Here is an 18,355-nt window from a genome sequence, read left to right on the forward strand (position 1 = left end):
TTTCTACATGCTTTTCAATTTAGACAATGTTTTAATTGTGTATAAAGCCAGTATATATGCCATGTTATCAGTATGGCAATTCAGATTTTAGGTTCCATGATCTGTAGGTTTTGGGTGGTGGAGCAATCCCACTCCCAGCAAGAAAGTTGCTTTGGTGGCATTGTGGAGGGATTGCAAAGATTGGTAGAATGATGCAAATGCAACATTGCCCAATCATACTCAAACAATTTACAGCTGGGGGAAAAAAATGAAGTGTGGAACCCCCACCCCCCCCCCCCCCCCCCAAGGAGCCAAGAACCCTTCGAGTGTGCCACTTCGATTTGGTTCAATAGTGTCTGAGGTTCATGAGAGCTGTCTTTGATTGATTACTAGGCTTGCATTTGGGCTAGGCCCCTGAGCTGCTACTGAGGGTTCCCCCTGTTTTTGGATTTTTCAGTGCCACAGCCTGTGGAGGCTTGATTTGTGCTGCTTCTATAATTCTACTTGTTTGTTAGTAGGCTTGTACTTCTTACCAACTCAAATCACATCGATCATGCATTTTGAATGGGAAAATGTTGTGATTTATTCTTGAATATAATTGTAATATAGGTAAGTCATGCATTTCAAGTTACAATCACATTTTACATGTCTACCTCCCCTATTTAATGGCAAGATCTGAGTTAGGCAAATCTTGTATGATTTTCTGGTAGGAAATTCATGCTTAAGGGGGGATATATAGCAGCAGAGCAAAGTGCATATGTTGAACCTTCCAGATGATGCTACTATTTTTGTTAGTAAAATTCCGACTTCAATGCAATAAAATTGGAAGGAGTTAAGTGTTATTAATCACAAGTATTTTGTGATCCAAATATTTTCAGAATGGTTATGTCTTTTGTGCTGCTCCATGGCAGGAGTTTGTGGGTTATTGTTTCTATTAATGGGGAGTCTTTTCTTCAACTTCTTATAATTGATTAAGGGGTTACAGAAAAGAAGGCAAATTTTCCAAATTGTGCAATGGTTTATATAGTTTGGTCTTTCCAGTTAAAGAATACTACAATCTTTATGGATCACATGTTGTCCTCTGTTAGAAATATGAGAAATATCTGATGATATCTTATAATATTTTAGAGTATCCTGGACTATCTCTTAGGATTTATTCTTCCTTTATATTTTATGATTTGTTTCCTTATTTAATTAGGATCTTTGTAATTATAGGCATATCTGACTAGAATCAGATTTATAGGCATTTCATATCATGTATATAGGAATAAAATCTCTTATAATTATTTGTACTTATTGCATTAAGTCTATATATCTTAGAATGTGAGTTTGGGCCTAACTCAACCCCACACAACCGGCTTGTAAGGTGAGGGTTGTCCCTTACTTATATACTCTATCTTGGCACTATCTCTAACCGATGCGGGACTTGGGTTTTTTTCCAATACACCCCCTAACACCTAGCACTTTTGGACTTGGTGCGTGGATAATATGGTAGGTTGCCCGTGATGGATCTATGATAGATTCTGATAACTGTTGAAATAGGTTTTATTTTATTGTCCTCTTTTGCCAAGATAAGGAGTTACCTATGGTGTACTCTAATAAGAGGTATAAGCTGCTTTTCAAATACATTTACTTAATGTGGATGTTGTGTTAGCCAATGTAACACACACATTCAGAATACTGAGACCTTATTTTCTCCATTTCTTCTCCTCTGATTTCTGATAGATGCCACCTCATATATGCTGGGCCACAGCTCATGTGCGAAATGGGGGACAAAGAAATGTGAGAAGAAAGAGGTGGGTTCACATCGTTACAACCTTTCAGTGGGCAGCTGAGGCTGGGGAGCAGATTCAATTAGGAGTAGGATAAAAAGGAAAGGAGGGGGAGAAGAAAGAACTGAGTAGAGAGACCTGGGTGGGCGAGACCAAGGCCTCTTGAATGCCTTGGAACAACTATATTTCTTTTCCAAATTTCTGTTCAATATTTCCTCTGTAAATCCATGTTACTGATACTGATATTCCACCTATATCATGTTTGAATGATATAATGTAATCAGCATACATAACATTTTCTTTCCTTGATGAGCAGTATGTAGTTGGGTTTGTTTTACTGGTTTCATAAATGAGATAAATTGAGCATCATATGCTCAAGTAAGATCCCTCTCTTCAAAATATTAAAGCATTATTTGTGGTACTTTAAATTCTTTGTTAAATTGCAGGCTTGGACAGACAACTCAAAGAGCATCAAATCATGTTGGGGGAAAATACCATCACAGTCGTTCAGACAGTGCACCTACAAGGAGTCTAGCTTCATTTGCTCAAGATTATAGGAAACTGGCAATTGATTGCCTCAAGGTTTTACGCATAGAGATGCAATTGGAGACAGTATTCCATATGCAGGTTTGTCTCTCACTTGTGAGGTTATTTGTCTCTGTTGTTCAATTGAATACAAATTTGATAATTAAATGTGTCCAAACTTAACTGAGAATCACAATTTTGTGTAGGAAATGGCAAATACAGAATACTTGGATGACCAAGATGCTGAAGAGCCGGATGACTTCATCATTTCGCTCACTGCACAGGTGTGTCTTTCTATCTTTGTATGATTTGTCTTCATGAAGTTCTTAGTTGTATCCTGGGATGGATATGGAAATGAACCATTGGGAGTTACAAGAGTAATGTAATGTTGTAACTGGGCATGGTTTCTCATAGGTAATTTTCTGAGTTTCTGCACAGCCTTAGGATGTTTCATGATCATCCTGTTTTATACTCCTTCCTTTGAATTTTTCAAATTGATCTAATTTTGGGATAATTACAATTGATGAAATCCTATTTAACAAATTTTCCACTAGCACAAAATTAACCAAAGTCAGGATATACGGGGAAACTCAATTGGTATTCTGTTGACAATTAAACACTTTTTGCCCATGCATAATCCAGAATCAAGAAAGATGGTAAGGTTCTGGAAGAATATATTTTAAATGCTAAGAAGTAACTCATTGTGTTTTTTTTTTTTATCGGAAAATGTTAGTTTTGTTAGAAATGTCAATTGGGGGATTCAAACCTGTGACCTCTTCCCCCTCCCTTCTCCCTTCACCCTTCCCCAACCACTAGGCCAACCTTATATTCCCAAGAAGTAACCCATTGTACATTTCTAATAAAGCTCTTAAAATTTATTGCAAGTTTATTGAGCTGAAATTTGAACATGAAAGTGATAGCCATGTCAGTAGATGGTAGTGGATCTTGAGTGTATATTGCTATATACACCCAAGGTTTTTCCTTGCAGTGATTTGAGTTTTGAGGCTTGTAAATTCTAAATCCATTGATTCCTTCCATGAAACAGGAATTGTGGTTTGAGGTGTCTAAGATAGAGATATGGTTAATATTTAGTGCACATCAAAACATGTGACATCCCTTTTTCTATTAGAGGTCTGGAGAAGGGCTCTATTATTGATGGAAGCTTAATATTTAAACTTTAGGTTTGACATAGATCACTTAATTTGGCCACAACACCTATTGCAGTGCAACTTAGTTCATGAACTGGTGATGGATCCATGTCCATTTCACAGATTAAGATTTGACAATTTGTAAGTAAACATGACCAGTTTCTCTGAAGATTACACTAATACACGTTAGCCCTTTAGCATTTTTCCCACGGTTCCAAATTATGCTGCTTTAGCATTTCTCCCATGATCTACTTATTGCATTTATCACCATTCACCTCTAGATTGTCATATGTAAATAAGTAAAGAATAAAATGTAATTGAGAGAAACAACTAGACATGTTTCTATTATATACTAAATACTCTCAATACTAAATAACTTCTCTCTTGATAAATAAGATAATTTATATACGATGAATTTTATATATATATATATATAAATTGAGGATTTTGCACTTGCATCAGCACCTGCTTGGCCCGTCCTACACCATGACTTGATAGCCCAGGATAAGACAACCTGATAGATGCAGAGTGATTTACCTACCTCTTTCTAAACAAGAACAAGTCTACTTTTAGAATATATTAATTCAGCTGATTAGTGTATGATGACTAAAACAGAAGCTTATTTTTTTTCCCATTTCTTCTTTATCTAATATTGGTGTGATTGTTGAAATAGCTCTGTTGAAAGAGAAAAATAGATTCAGTAGACGATGAAACTGTGTTTGGAGCAGCTAAGATCATTACCAGGCCCATGGAATCAATCAAGTTTCAGCAGATATGGTGCTTGTTTATGATATGGGCAAACATGGAATAAGCTTTTCTGGGTGCTGGAGTTGTGTTTTTTTATTTTTTATTTGATGACTATGTTATCAGGAAGATAGATTCTCACAAATTAGGTTTAATGTTTTAGCATTTAAACAATTTGGATATGTTTTATGTTATTGTGAGATGTTCAAGCAGCTTAAATACAGCACATCCACAAAGTTGTTAAATTAAAGGGACTACAGATTAGAAGCTTCAGATTAAGGAGAGAAAATAGCCAAGGATCATATCCAGTGTTTGATTTTATCATGGGATCAAGAACATTGCATTCTGCTGAATGAATTTATAAATTTAATCATTATTTTTTAAAGAAGCTTTGCATTATGAATACTTTGTCAACTTGTCCTATGAGGTTTTCAGCATGAGATCCTAAAGGAATGTGGACTTCGAAATCTAATACTATATCATTGAGTAGCATATATGCATCAAGATAAGACAAGACCAAATGAAACCTTGACAACCTAGCCAGACTACATATTCCTTGACTAGGAAATGCAGGAATGACTAAAATACTGTTACAACACAAGGTGTTAAAGTTAAACTAAATAACTTGTAATAGCATCTTACTAAAGCTATTAATCCATAAATTCTAAATTATTTGATTTAGTACTGAAGACTATGAAATGTTAGTATCAACCCCAATTTTCTAAAGTAAACAGTCTACTACAATGTACTGATGAATTTCAGAAGGTTTGTTTTTCCTGTTTAGTGACTCAGATGTAGGATGTGCTTATGCAAGTCATACTGTATTTACCTTGTTAATGCAATCCCCAGATAACACGAAGAGATGAGGAAATGGCTCCTTTTATTTCAAATGCAAAGCGGAATTATATATTTGGTGGAATTTGTGGGGTTGCAGCAAATGCATCTGTTAAGGTGTGATTCTTTTTTGGAGTTTTTTCTTTAATGTTTGGAGCTGTATTTTCAGTTAAATCATTTCTATCACTTCCTTTCTTTCACTGCTAATGATAGAGTGCTCTTATTTACTTATTAGGCTTTGGCAGATATGAAATCCATAAATCTTTTTGGCGTTCAACAAATTTGTCGAAATGCTATTGCATTGGAACAGGTAATTAATGTTTCTCAGTGATATATATTGCCTGTTGCATATAACTTTTCCAGAATGTACAACTGTACTTTCAGAGAGAATTAGAACTTGGGAAAATGTAAAAAGCACATTGATAGAACTGGACCAGAACAGGGGAAAAATCGTTTTATTTGAATTAAAATGCTACAATACAAGGGTTACACACTCTCATGAATTCGAGGTCTCATCTCCCTCCTAGTATCTCCAATTTTCTGTCTAACCTCTAACTAACCCCTCCCAATGCTATTTATAGCCTCTTAACTAACTAACAATTGGTTATAACTAACTAACAGTTAGTTATCCTAGCATGACCAAGAATTCATAATGACCCTCATGAGTTCTGAAAGTTGTTTTCTGGATATCCTCTTCCTTCATTCGAATCTGATGATACCCAGAACGCAAATCTAGCTTGGAAAACCAATCAGTCCCCCAATTTCATCCAATAATTCATTTATAGTTTACACAGAATCTCCAACTCCCATCTTTTTTCTTAACTAAAGTAACTGGACTAGCATATGGACTAGTACTAGTTCTAATAATTCCAGCAGTTAGCATATCTCTTGCCATCTTTTCAGTTTCTTCTTCTGATAATGTGGGTATTTGTAGGGCTTTAAGTTGGGAATCTTGGTTCCCTCCTAGATAGTGATAGCATGATCTCTTTCCTGATGTGGTGGTAGCCCTTGAGGTTCCTGAAAAACCTGTTCAAACTGTGTCAGCAGTTGTACCACTAGGTCAGGAACTACTTCCACACACTTCTCTCCTTCCACCCTTTTTAATTCCACCATAAACCCTTGGTCAGACTCCAGCATGGTCCCCCTGATCATTTTCATGCTAATGGCAGCTTTTATCAACTCTGGTTCAACTCTCAATATGACTTTTCTGTTCTGCACTGGCACTGTTAATGTCAATTTCTCCAAATTGGCCTCAATTGCCCCCAATCCAGCCAGCCATTCCATTCCTAACACCAAATCCACACCACCCAATTCAAATAAGTAACAATTCTGTTTGAATTGTAAATCTTGCAATTCAATAGGCAAGGATCTACACACTCCTTGACACCTAACCTTGAGTCCATCTCCTACTTCTATAGAATATGGGTCTGTAGGGGTTACCTCCAATCTTATCTCCTTAACTAACTTCAGCGATATGAAGTTGAGTGGCTCCACAGTCAATTAGCACAATCACCCTTTTATTCTTAATTTTTCCTCACAATTTAAGAGATTTTCGGGTGGTAAAGCCTTCAATACTATGCAGGGATAATTGGTGAAACTCCCCCACCTCTTCTTCCTTATCCTCCTATTGCTGGCTCTTAGGATCTCCTTCCTCCTCTTCTTTCATAATCATCAATCTAAACTGTCTATTTTTGCACACATGTGTAGGATTATAATTCTCCTCGCATGGGAAACACTCTCCCTTCCTCATCTTTTCATTTACCTCCGCAGGAGACAAATTGTGGAACGTCCTTCTACCTATCCAACCACTTGTGCCTGTTCTTGCAGCATTCTGAAGGTCAGTCACCTTATTGTTTGCTGGCTGCCAATCACTTACCCACTTCTGCCCCAAATGAACATTTTTCTGCAAATTACTCCATTTACCATTACCCACAAGTAACTTCCCTAAAATTCTGTTCTTATCCTCCACTCTTTGGGCCTTAACCATGGCTTCCATCATGTTTTTTGGTTCATGAAGCCTTACTTCAATGCTAATCTCTTCCTTTAACCCCGTGAGGAACACTTCCACCAGAAATGGCTCCTCCAACCCTTTCACCAATCTAATGCACTTCTCAAATTGACCTATGAATCCCTGCACTGTCTATTCTTGTTGCAGTGCCAGCAGCACTTGAAAAGGATTTTCCAAGCTTGAAGCCTGAAACCTTTGGGTGACAGCAATCTTGAACCCATCCCAAGAATGATTTGGATTCCAAGATTCCCACCATTGGAACCAACCCAGAGCTTCCCCATCCATCGCGACCATTACCGCCTCCAGCTTGTCCTTTTCCCTAACCGCTCGTAACCGGAAATATCACTTGATCTTTGTCAACCAGCCCATTGGATCCTTACTGTCGAATATGGGCAATTCCAAATTCCTCCACCGATTGCTGTCATGTGCCACCATACCTTCATCTTCTCCGCTCTTGTCAACTACGTGCACATTCGTCTCAGGAGTTTTTTTCTCCCATGCCGCCGCCAACCTTTGGATCATCCCTTCAATCGAGCTCAGCTGCAATTCCACTGCTTCACGATTCTCCTCTATTGCTTTCTCCATAGCTTCCATGCATGTCTCCATTCTTGCGTTCGCCTTGGTCACCATTAACGATTCAACGCTCCAAGATCAGAGTTCTGATACCAGCTTATAGAACTGGACTAGAACAGGGGAAAAATCATTTTATTCTAATTAAAATGCTACAATACAAGGGTTACACACTCTGATGAATTTGAGGTCTCATCACCCTCCTACTATCTCCAATTTTCTGTCTAACCTCTAACTAACCCCTCCCAATGCTATTTATAGCCTCTTAACTAACTAACAATTGGTTATAACTAATTAACAGTTAGTTATCCTAGCTGTCCTACAACTGACAGCTCTCTAACTCTTCCAAGGGTATTTTCTAACATACACCTTTCCCCATCTATTTCCCCCTCTATCACACATAATGAGATTTGACAGCCATAACAATTTTGGATGGTGGTACAGGCATTGGCAGCTATTCCATCCATAAATAGTGAAGCAGTGCAACAGAGATTGGATCGAGTCCGCACCTACTATGAACTATTGAACATGCCATTTGAGGCAAGTCAACTCAACTAATGGCTTCCTCCGTGTTTGTAATTTTTGCCATGTCATCTTATCTTTATATTCCTATTCCTGTTGCAGGCTTTGGTTGCCTTCATTACAGAACATATACACTTGTTCACCCCTGCTGAGTAAGTATATGCAAATTTTAGTTGTCAATACCCTTTTATGGAATTATATTGACACAATATTTCTACAGGTATGCCAAGCTTCTTAACGTTCAGGTTCCAGGAAGGGAAGTTCCTCCTGATGCGCAAGATAGATTATCTGAAATATTATCCATGTAGAATGTTCTCTTTCGTTCCTATTCCAGAATTTTTGGACTGTTGGGGTGATTGCATCAATTATATTTCTGATTCATATTTCTGAAAAAATGATGATGCAACAAACCGATGCCGATGTCCGATCTTACAGCAAATTACAAGAGTAGACTACCAGTGAAAAGATGGTTTTGATTCTGCCCTTGGTGATAGCAATTCCATTTGCTCACTCAATTGTTGGTAATGTAATGGTGATGTCAATTTTGGTTGCCGTTGTTGCTTTCCTTTTGGGTTAAGTCGCTTGCTCGCTCTATTTTTTTGGGTTGAGTTTGGGTGTGATGAGCAATTTCATTGAAGTCAATATGAAGAACAACCTGAAATTCACATGTATATTTTTCACGCTAAACTTATTGTATATTTGCTTTCTTCAATTGTGTTGCCTGTGTAAATGAAATTTTGTCGAGGAGGGATTCCCTCTTGATTATTTTTATATCTGACTCGGATCTTCTTGAACTAATATTGAACTTTTAATAGCAATTAAAACACAACTAATATTCTATTATGGTCATGGAATTGGTGATCCATCATTAAAACCCCAAGTCTCAAATTCAAATGTGCATTTTCTTACCCTCGGTGATTTGGTAGGTTGTTGAATTTTGGGTGCTGTACTGAAAACAGTTAATGAAATTACCGAGCGACTGCTCTGCTTCGTTGCCACCCTAGCTAGGATTGCGGAGAATAAAATTTTAAACAACTTATCCTTTAAATAATAAAAGAAATAGTGAAAGATATAAAGGGAGAGATATTGTAGAAAATGTGTATTATTTGAATGAATAGAAATGAGAAAATTTGTTTTTCTTGGGTGAGTAGAAAGAAATAAAAAAATGTGTAAAGGCATTTTTATTTTTATATAGAGAAGAATAATGCGAGATAAAAAAAAAAGTAGTTGAGCCCCACACAACGTGAAGAGAAGTTTTGCTTTTACCACAAATTTTTATTATTGTGGATCTACGTGAAATTATTTTATTTTTATTTTTTGACAAATAAGTGAAATAAGAAGTTTCTATCTCCTTTCTTTCTGTTAATATGCGGATTAATCATTGAAAAAATGAGTTTAGTCTAACAAATAATATTTCTGGAAATATGTTTGATTAAACTGAAAAAAATAAACAATATTAAAAAAACCACTAAAAATTCAAGGAAAGAAATCTAGGAATTCAGTTTTGCTTAAACAAGTTAAGGCACTAAGAATGTAAAACTAATAACATATAATATACAGAGGAGGAAAAAAAATTATATACTGATATTGTATAATTTTTTATATAATTATCTAATTATAATTTATCACAGTAAATTTGTTAACTTTTAAAATAAATATCTTAAAATAATTTAAACGATAATGAACAGGCGCTCTAGGTTAAACTTGTATTATTTTACATACAGAGGCACTGAATCACCATTTACAACAATCTATTTATAATATATAAAAGCTGAACTATTTCATATTTTCATATTAACATTGTCACGTTAGCAAAAATGATGATGTGGAAGAAGAAGAGCATTCTTCTATTGAGTGATACTCACAATTTTCCAAAATCCTATACAATACATTTCAATTGAGTGATACTCACCTCCAAATGTCTCAGTCTTCTGCATTCCCTTCTACATACATCCTCTTCATCTCAAGGTTTTTCACATACAACTTCGTCCTCTCCTAGATCTTCAGCGCAGAAGAACCTTCTGAAATTCGACCGCTTCATTCATTCGCATTTCGCTTTCTTCAGATTTTCGTCAATATTAGAGATTCTACGTTCGCGATTATGATGACGATGATATAGCAACAGTATTTCGTGAACCATATCAGACGAATTTGGGGTTGTGCTAGCCTCTTCGCATCAAAGCCCGAATCGCACGACACTCCATGAAACATTGGTCAGACCCTCCGAATCGCACTCGATAAAAACTCGATCAAACGAATTTGGGGATGTGTAAGCATCTTCACATGAAAGACTGAATCACAGGACACTCCCCCAATCGTAGACACTCCATGAAACCTCGGTTAAACCCTCCGAATAGCGTGGCACTTGACGAAAACTCGGTCAAACAAACTTGGGGATGTGCAAGCATCTTCACATGAAAGACCGAATCGCAGGACACTCCCCCAATCGCATACTGCATTGTATATTGAGAGTCTCTCCACAATTGCATACTTCAAAGTTTTGGTCCTGCACACTGGCAAGACTTTTATATTGAGTTTTGTTGATTTTTATTTTCACTTTTTTGATATATTTATTTTTCTTATGCGTAGATTTTCCCATGGTAAAAAGTAATTTTGCTAAAAAATATTTAAAAGATTGATGCAAAGATATGAAAAGAGGGTAGACACTGCAAAAGCACAATATAACTTAGAAAGAAGGAGATAGCAGAGAGGTGCATCTAAATGATGGTATGTAAACAATTTATATTTCTTCATATGCAAATTATTTTTTGTATTAAATTGGAATTCAAATTCAAATTACTCATTGGAATTTAAATTCAAATCTAATAAACATAAGTGTTTGATTTCTATCCTCTTCTTTAATATTGACATTTTATAAGCCAGAAATCAAATGCACAAATAGGCACACACTTGTGTGAAAGTTGAACTATTAGTATTTTATATAATTTTAAGTGAATGTGAACTTTTGTTAGGCTTAATTAATAAGGTTGATGAATTTGTGTCTTCAAAATGTTCCTTTGTTTAAATAATCACATTGTCTCACTTTAGGGATACATATAGACATTTTAAAATATATTGTTAGTCATCGGTTGATAGCAACAAAACATGGTCCTAGAGAAAAATAATCATAAGAGTCAAAGGTATAACTCAAAGGCATCAGATCAACATCTGAAGGTGTATCACCCAGAAACTTAAAATACACTAATTTTAACAAATAAGTCATTATATATTTTTGTTAATTTATTTATCTCCATGTTTGTTAATGTATATGCATGCTTATTATATATGTTGCTTCATGAAATTTTATTTCACCTCTAAGAGTTCAAGGAGTTGGTTATGAGTATCACAATCTTTTTTCACTATTAAGACTCGCCTTCCTCTTTTAGAAGAGAAGTCTCTTAATACAGACTTGCAACTACAATCTACAAGGAAGTTTTTTTCTAACTCAACTTTATAGTTAAACAATGTTTTTCACAATTTATGAATAAATTTAAAATTAAATAAGATATGCTAAATTGTTCATTGCCGACAGGTAAAAAAAAGACCTCAAGGAATTGGTTATGAATATCACAATATTTTTCCAATATTAAGATATTTGACCAACGTGACAGAGGTCTTGGAGATGTTTGACCATTTGGTTAGGACACCTCTTTCAAGTAATTAATCTCCTCTCATTCTGTAGCTATTTGATATGGTTTAAATTATACTTTTTTATAATAATACAAATAAATTATTTAAATATTATTTAACTATAGTGAGCAACTGATTGTCAATTTTGTATCCCCTATTTTCATATAAGGTAATGTGTATTATATTATATTTTACCATGACAACCTAACCATGATTAGCATGACACAAAGCTTGCATAAATGTTACTTTTAAATGAATATACAATATCATGGGTGTGCTTGCTAATATGATATAATTTTAATATTTGGCATATGATACTTTATGAGTGGTTGATGTTCAACTGTTGGTTTGATCTATTGGTCTTCCACTGTCTTATTTCAAACGTGAATTTATGATTATTTTGTAACTTTGGCTATAATTTAATTTGGACTCAAGCATGTACTTTAATTGATTAGTGTGTAACAAAAATGTGTAGCAGTCACTTTGTTTATAATTAGTATTAATGCTATCATAACATTAGACCATGCTTGATCATGTTGTATGCAACTTAGTATCCATGATCCTTCTATTTCCTTTTTGTTTTTGTTCTAACAAAATATATATATGAAAACTAAAGCATTTTCCAGCGCATCCACCACCATGGTTATCAAGTTAATCACTTAGACTAGCCTGGACTTTGACTCAAGCGCCTACCGTAACTCCTGCTTCTTCTATAACTCCTACTTCGATTACGGCTTCTTGATGCATAAGGTGATCTACAGTATGATCAATCCCTATACTTTATGTCCCTTGGTGAGATTAACCTGAATCATAATAAAGGTGAGTGAGTATAAACACTCTAGATAATCAAAAATGAAATTTTAGCTAATGTAATAACAAACTTGTAATGTCGTCTTTGTCTTGGAGGAATAGTCTGGATTAGGTATCACCCAAAAACTTAAAATACGCTAATTTTAATAAATAAAGTCATTATATATTTTTGTTAATTTATTTATCTTCATATTTGTTAATGTATATGCATGCTTATTATATATGTTGCTTCATGAAATTTCATTTCACCTTCTTAATTTCATAAATTATAATAATAGGTCCAAATGTAGCAACACAACTTTGTCTCTTCCAACAAGTCAAAAGGTGCATCTTTATCATCCGATAAAAAAGATGATGAAATCTCACAAACTCATTTAAGAAAAAAGGCAAATAAAGAAGATGACAGAACTCAAAGTCCAAAGCTACAATTATCCAAGTCAAAAGATGTATCTTCATCATCAAAAGAAGAAGAAAGTCCATTAAAGAAAAATGTGAAAAAAAATTGTCATAAGCAAAAGCTCAAAGTTACCAGCATCCAAGAAGTCAAAAAGATGTATCTTCATCATTAAATGAAGTTTATTCAATCTCAGAAAGTCCATTAAAGAGAAAGACGAAAAAACAAATTGTTCTAACATCCTCTGAGGAGTCAATCTTACTTCAAAGTTTAAAAAGGAACATACCAAAGAAAACAAAATTCAACAACAGGTCGTCAGCAAAAGGAAATAAATACAAAAAGTATATTTAAACAAACAATTTTTGGAATTTTATTAACATAATTTTTATGTATTTTAACATTATGATTGACTATTTTTCTTTCATTATATATATTTCACATTATGTGTTTTAACATTATGTGCTTTATTATGTCAATTTCACTATATTTTTATATTACTCTTATAATATTTATGCATAATACTTATTTTTACCTTCACGTTACTCAACTTTAATTAAGTGGTCATACTCCAATTTTAAAATATTTCCTTATAAATATATGGATAAATACAAATTATCTTAATTTATATATAATTTTTTTAACTCATCTAACCGTCAATGATTTCAAATATCATTAATAATTATATTTTTAATTTTTATTTATCAATCAAATTATTTATTTAAATATTTTTTAAATTATTTATAAACCCCTGCATGACGCGGGTCTATGTCTAGTTTCAATAAAGATACGAGCAATCCCTGGGCATCACGTTCATAGGAAAAAAGTCATATCTCTTCTAAGCAGTGGTTTCAAATCTTCTCCCAGTTTTCACGTCAAACACTCCAGAAAGTAGTGTGCACTGCCACTATTCCAAATAATCTCCCAAGTAATGCACCAGGTATCAGAATTCAACAGCTCAAATCAAACAAGTGCTGACCAACACTTCGAAAATAGCTTCAGAGCTGTTCTGATCTGAATAAGAATGAGGAATGTTTCTAGCTCCAAAAATCTAAGAAGCAACTTTATTAGCTCTTCCACCCCAATGCGTTGAGATTCGTTGAATTTAACTCAATATACTTTCCTAACCTGAAATGCAACAGATGAAAAATATTTTAATCCACTTAATTACCAGGTAATTCAATTGAAACGTTATAGGAATTGTATTTGAATACTGCTATTACTACTAGATTTGAAGACTACTTCAAGAACTAAGGAAAATTAGAAGCATGGCAATTACCCGAGGTCTGGTGGAAGTCTAAACCCACCAATGCGTACTCGCTTTAATGAATGAATCTGAAAAACAGAAATAAGAAACCAATGCATGCAGTTAGCCATTTACCTGAAGGAGAAAATAAAAGCACTTAGCATGTTATTAATCTATAGATATCATACATGGAAACACTCCCGAAACTAAAATTCCCATAAACGCAAGCAGATACCACAAAAGACAAGGAGGAAGTAATCAATGTCAAGCCAAACCAAAAATCTTTAATCTGATCTTATTTTCCCGATGGATTTAACATAAGAATTTACTCAACATTACAAAACAGAAATAATGTCATACAACATGCAGAGAGGATTATATTCAATTAAGGTCAGAGAAGTATTCCATTTCCAACTGAGACAAATTATCAAAAGGCAAATCATGAAAGTGCTATCTAGTAACGAGAGTCAGCCTGATATATAAGCTTCCTCTGAAAGCATGATAATATGTTGAAGATATAACCATTTCAATAATATGTGATGTAATGAAAAATTATAATAGCATCACTAAATATCAATACAAGTTATGCCTACAAATACCAAAATTAAATAAACTCCTAAGAAATCTGAAGCAAAGAAGCAGTATCCAGTATGACTGGAATTGGGTTCACTAAATTTCATGATTTTATTGATTTTCACATATTGCATATGCCTAAGCATTAGTAGTTTTGGCCTTCTGGGGAAAGTTAAACAGAGTGCATGCATGATTTAAACTAACCTCAAGTCCAGCACTTTTGACGAGTTCACGAACTTCATGTTTCCTACCTTCATGAACCTATGAGAATCCAAATTAAAAGAAGCAACAAATGTCAGCTAGGTCTTCTCTTCATGATCGGATAAGTCTCATGCTCTAAAAAGTAGATAGAAAAAATTCAACAGACTAAAATGAAGTCATTTTGAGAAAATGACGATGTCAATATCCTGGCATTATTGCTTATATATATATATATATATACCAATACTCCCATGTGATATGTACAAATTCCCATTCAGGTCCAACAATATGTTCAGTGTTCACGTTCCAAAATATGATCAAACACTCAGAAACAAAAAAGGAAAACAGGATTTGTAATTGATGATTACTATGTCAAAGCCATTCATCTGAGAGTTCCCTTGCTCGGTTTTTATAAGATGGGCAAAAATTAAATCATTCAGTATTACCTGACTTAAAACACTTGAACTTATGAGTAAGATTAAAATGAGAGAAGATCATAATTTCTTATTACTTATTAGATAGAGAAAGCAAATTATGTTTCCTGCCTCTCCTAGAATCGACCCAAAGTAGTATTATATGAAGCACAGTCGATAGTTCCATACTTATTCTATACCATAGCCTACAACACTGTAATGTGCATTAAAAGGCATCTTCAACCATACACACCAAGAGATTGTGGTTTAAGTGAGATACTATGTTATCATCCGATAATGTGAGAATCACAAATTTACAACTAGTATTGAGTAGAGTAGTGTAACAGATATAGAAGATCAAAACAGATAAATAACCACAATGCGGATTCGAGCTCTTTGCATCTCTGGCTGATGTGGAAGTAACTCCACAACATCAGGTACACAATGGACACCCTCAACGGTTGTTCCCTCACTTATGGCTATTAAGTGCCTCTTGTGAACTAAACCATCGACTGTTGCAATGTATCTGATATAACAAATGAGATGTTTCAAAGAATGTGAGAATTTATTTGAAATTTGAATGAAGGACTTTCCTGGTCCCAGAAATAATAATAAAAACACCAAAAACAACATATAACATAAACCATACATTAAATCATTATACAATAAAGTGTTTGATTAGGATAGGATTGCCATGGGATAGGGAGAACATAATCATTTTCAATCATTTTGTGCAAGTAAACAGTAAAAAACTATGAAACACACAACAGCATCAAAATCATTTGAACCAAACTTCCCATACACAATGTGTTCACAACATCCCAAGAACCTTTAGAGAAGCATGAATTATTCCGTTGAGAACACACACCCAAACCAAACTCATTGACTCACTCTTTTGATAAATCCGATGAAGGATGTGAAAGCTTTTGAGCAAAATCTCCGGTAAAGTATAAAAAAGCATCATTGCATAAAGTATTAGATGAACAAATCATGTTTAAGATGTAATTTATCAATAGAATGGAGATAAAACTGCTATCACAGAAAATCATATACCATCATTAGTCACAATAATTAACCCAGTAGTAGCAACATCAAGGTGCCCTACAGTAAATTACCGTGGTGTGAGTACTCCTGGATGCTTTTTGCCCTGCAAAAAAAGAAAAAAAAATGTTTTTTATGTGAGAGACAAGACTTCATTAAAAGCAGAGAGAACTACAGACCTAGATCCTAAAAGAGATGGAAAATAATTTATCATCTCAAAAAGAGTTATCCAATTCCTTCACATAACTATTTCAGATCAAAGAATTAAAAAAAAAATCTACTATCAATCAAACATTAATTAATAAAGCTCAAAGTTTCACATACCCAATTCTTCAAGAAATCATCAAATAAACTAATCACAGATTTAGACTCATTCTCCCCTGACGAACATATATACCTGTGGAAATGCTATAGCATTTTCATCAGTTACAAATTTAGTTCATGCAATGTATACATACATTTAGGTCCTATCGGATAAACTTCTTCATAAGAACTTATAGGAGAAGAAATTAACAAAATAAAATGAATTGAGCTTTTTCTATAAGTTAAAATCAGCTGATACACTTGACTTTTTATAAAACTCTCTCATCTATCTTCTTCAAAAGTTGAAGTATATAAGCTGACCTTAGCTTATAAGAAAATCTCAATTCATTGTACCTTGTTATTTTCTTTTCCTGTTAGTACTCACTTACTTACAGAGACATTTATCCAAACAGAACCTTAACATACCCTTTGGGTTTGTTCAATGCCAGGTAAACCTTCTGAGGCTGCCTCTTCGGAAGCCGGCTCCCATTCACATAGATAACATCCTTCGCAGGATCAACTCTAGTCTTCAAAATGCAAAATAAATAAATTAAATTTAATACAAAGAAACCAAAAACCACGAAATTCACATTGGAGAAAATGAAATTAATTCAGTACAGGAAATAAACCAAACCTGAGGCGTATTACACACGGAACCATTCACCGTAACTTTCCCTTCGAATATAAGCTCTTCACAGCTTCTCCTCGACGCAACTGAAAACATTCACAGCAACAAACAACCAACCAACTCGTAATGGCAAATAACTAACTCCGTAACCGCCGTAACCAAAATTCCGTAACAAACTCACTTCCGGAGGCGGCGAGAACCTTGCTGAGGCGTGCCGCGGGGATTCCTTGATGTTTTGGTTGTAGAACCGCCGAGCCGCCTTGGAATGCTGCGGCGGCGCGGTGGCGCGAGCCTTTTGAGGTTTGGCGGCGGCGGTGGTTTTGGTTTGCTTATTGTCCTTTTTGGTTCCGGTTTGGGCGGTGGCGATGGCCTGGAGGAGGCTCAGGGAGGTTCGGATTGGAGCCTGAGGTTGCCATCCACGCCCCGGACGATCCACGGGATGAGGAGCGGCCCATCGGGATCGTTTGAGGCGTCGGGTTCGGGCTTGGGCTTGGGAGGAGCGAAGGAGATGGTGAATTCGATGGAGGAAGAGAAGGAACATGTGATGCGAGGGAGAGTGCGAAAGGGTGAAAAGTGTGTGTGGGATTTGGAGAAGCAGTGAAGTGAGAGTGCTGCAATGGCCGTTGTTGCACCCATAGCAAGTAAGAAGGATAAAGAGTGTCTCTATGTTTTTTCAGATATTTTCTAGTTATTATTTAAAAATAAAATAATAGTTTGTTTAAACGCCCCAAGTACCCCAGAAAACTCAATTGAGTTGATCCAATATTGCGCATGAAAAGCCAGAAAGCCAGCTACCAATCTCATTTCTCAATAGCTTTCCTAAAGTCCCTCAAGATGAGTAAACAACGTGCTATATATCTCTCCCATATTTATAACTTTAATTTAACCTCAAAAATTAGTTCATACGATAACCATGATTACTTTTAACTTATATACTTTATCATATCTCTAGTTGAGATAGAATCTAAATTTTTCCCAATATCTTTCATAATATGTCACTAGCTCTTAAGAGTCCTT

At 35.0% G+C, this 18,355-nt stretch overlaps 1 protein-coding gene and 1 pseudogene across 4 annotated transcripts in view; one reads left to right on the top strand and one right to left on the bottom strand.

Moving 5' to 3' along the window:
• LOC100777077 (exocyst complex component SEC8) overlaps nt 1-8,814 on the top strand; it is a 28,787-nt gene extending 19,973 nt beyond the window's left edge. The window contains exons 21-27 of one of the 4 annotated variants that reach the window (XM_003555396.4): nt 2,198-2,378; nt 2,483-2,560; nt 5,018-5,119; nt 5,238-5,312; nt 8,025-8,120; nt 8,205-8,254; nt 8,323-8,814. In XM_003555396.4, coding sequence (XP_003555444.1) covers nt 2,198-2,378; nt 2,483-2,560; nt 5,018-5,119; nt 5,238-5,312; nt 8,025-8,120; nt 8,205-8,254; nt 8,323-8,410 — 670 coding nt within the window. In that variant the 3' untranslated portion in view covers nt 8,411-8,814. Of the gene's footprint in view, nt 1-107; nt 780-2,197; nt 2,379-2,482; nt 2,561-5,017; nt 5,120-5,237; nt 5,313-8,024; nt 8,121-8,204; nt 8,255-8,322 lie in introns of those variants that run through there. The other 3 variants (XR_005890312.1, XR_005890313.1, XM_006606204.4) reach the window with 3 other exon arrangements.
• Nucleotides 8,815-14,208: 5,394 nt separating this feature from the next.
• Nucleotides 14,209-18,238, bottom strand: LOC100777593 (putative ribosomal large subunit pseudouridine synthase SVR1, chloroplastic; annotated as a pseudogene).
• Between the last annotated feature and the right edge of the window lie 117 nt (nt 18,239-18,355).

Source organism: Glycine max, chromosome 20, assembly GCF_000004515.6.
Source record: "Glycine max cultivar Williams 82 chromosome 20, Glycine_max_v4.0, whole genome shotgun sequence".
Lineage (NCBI taxonomy): Eukaryota > Viridiplantae > Streptophyta > Magnoliopsida > Fabales > Fabaceae > Glycine > Glycine max.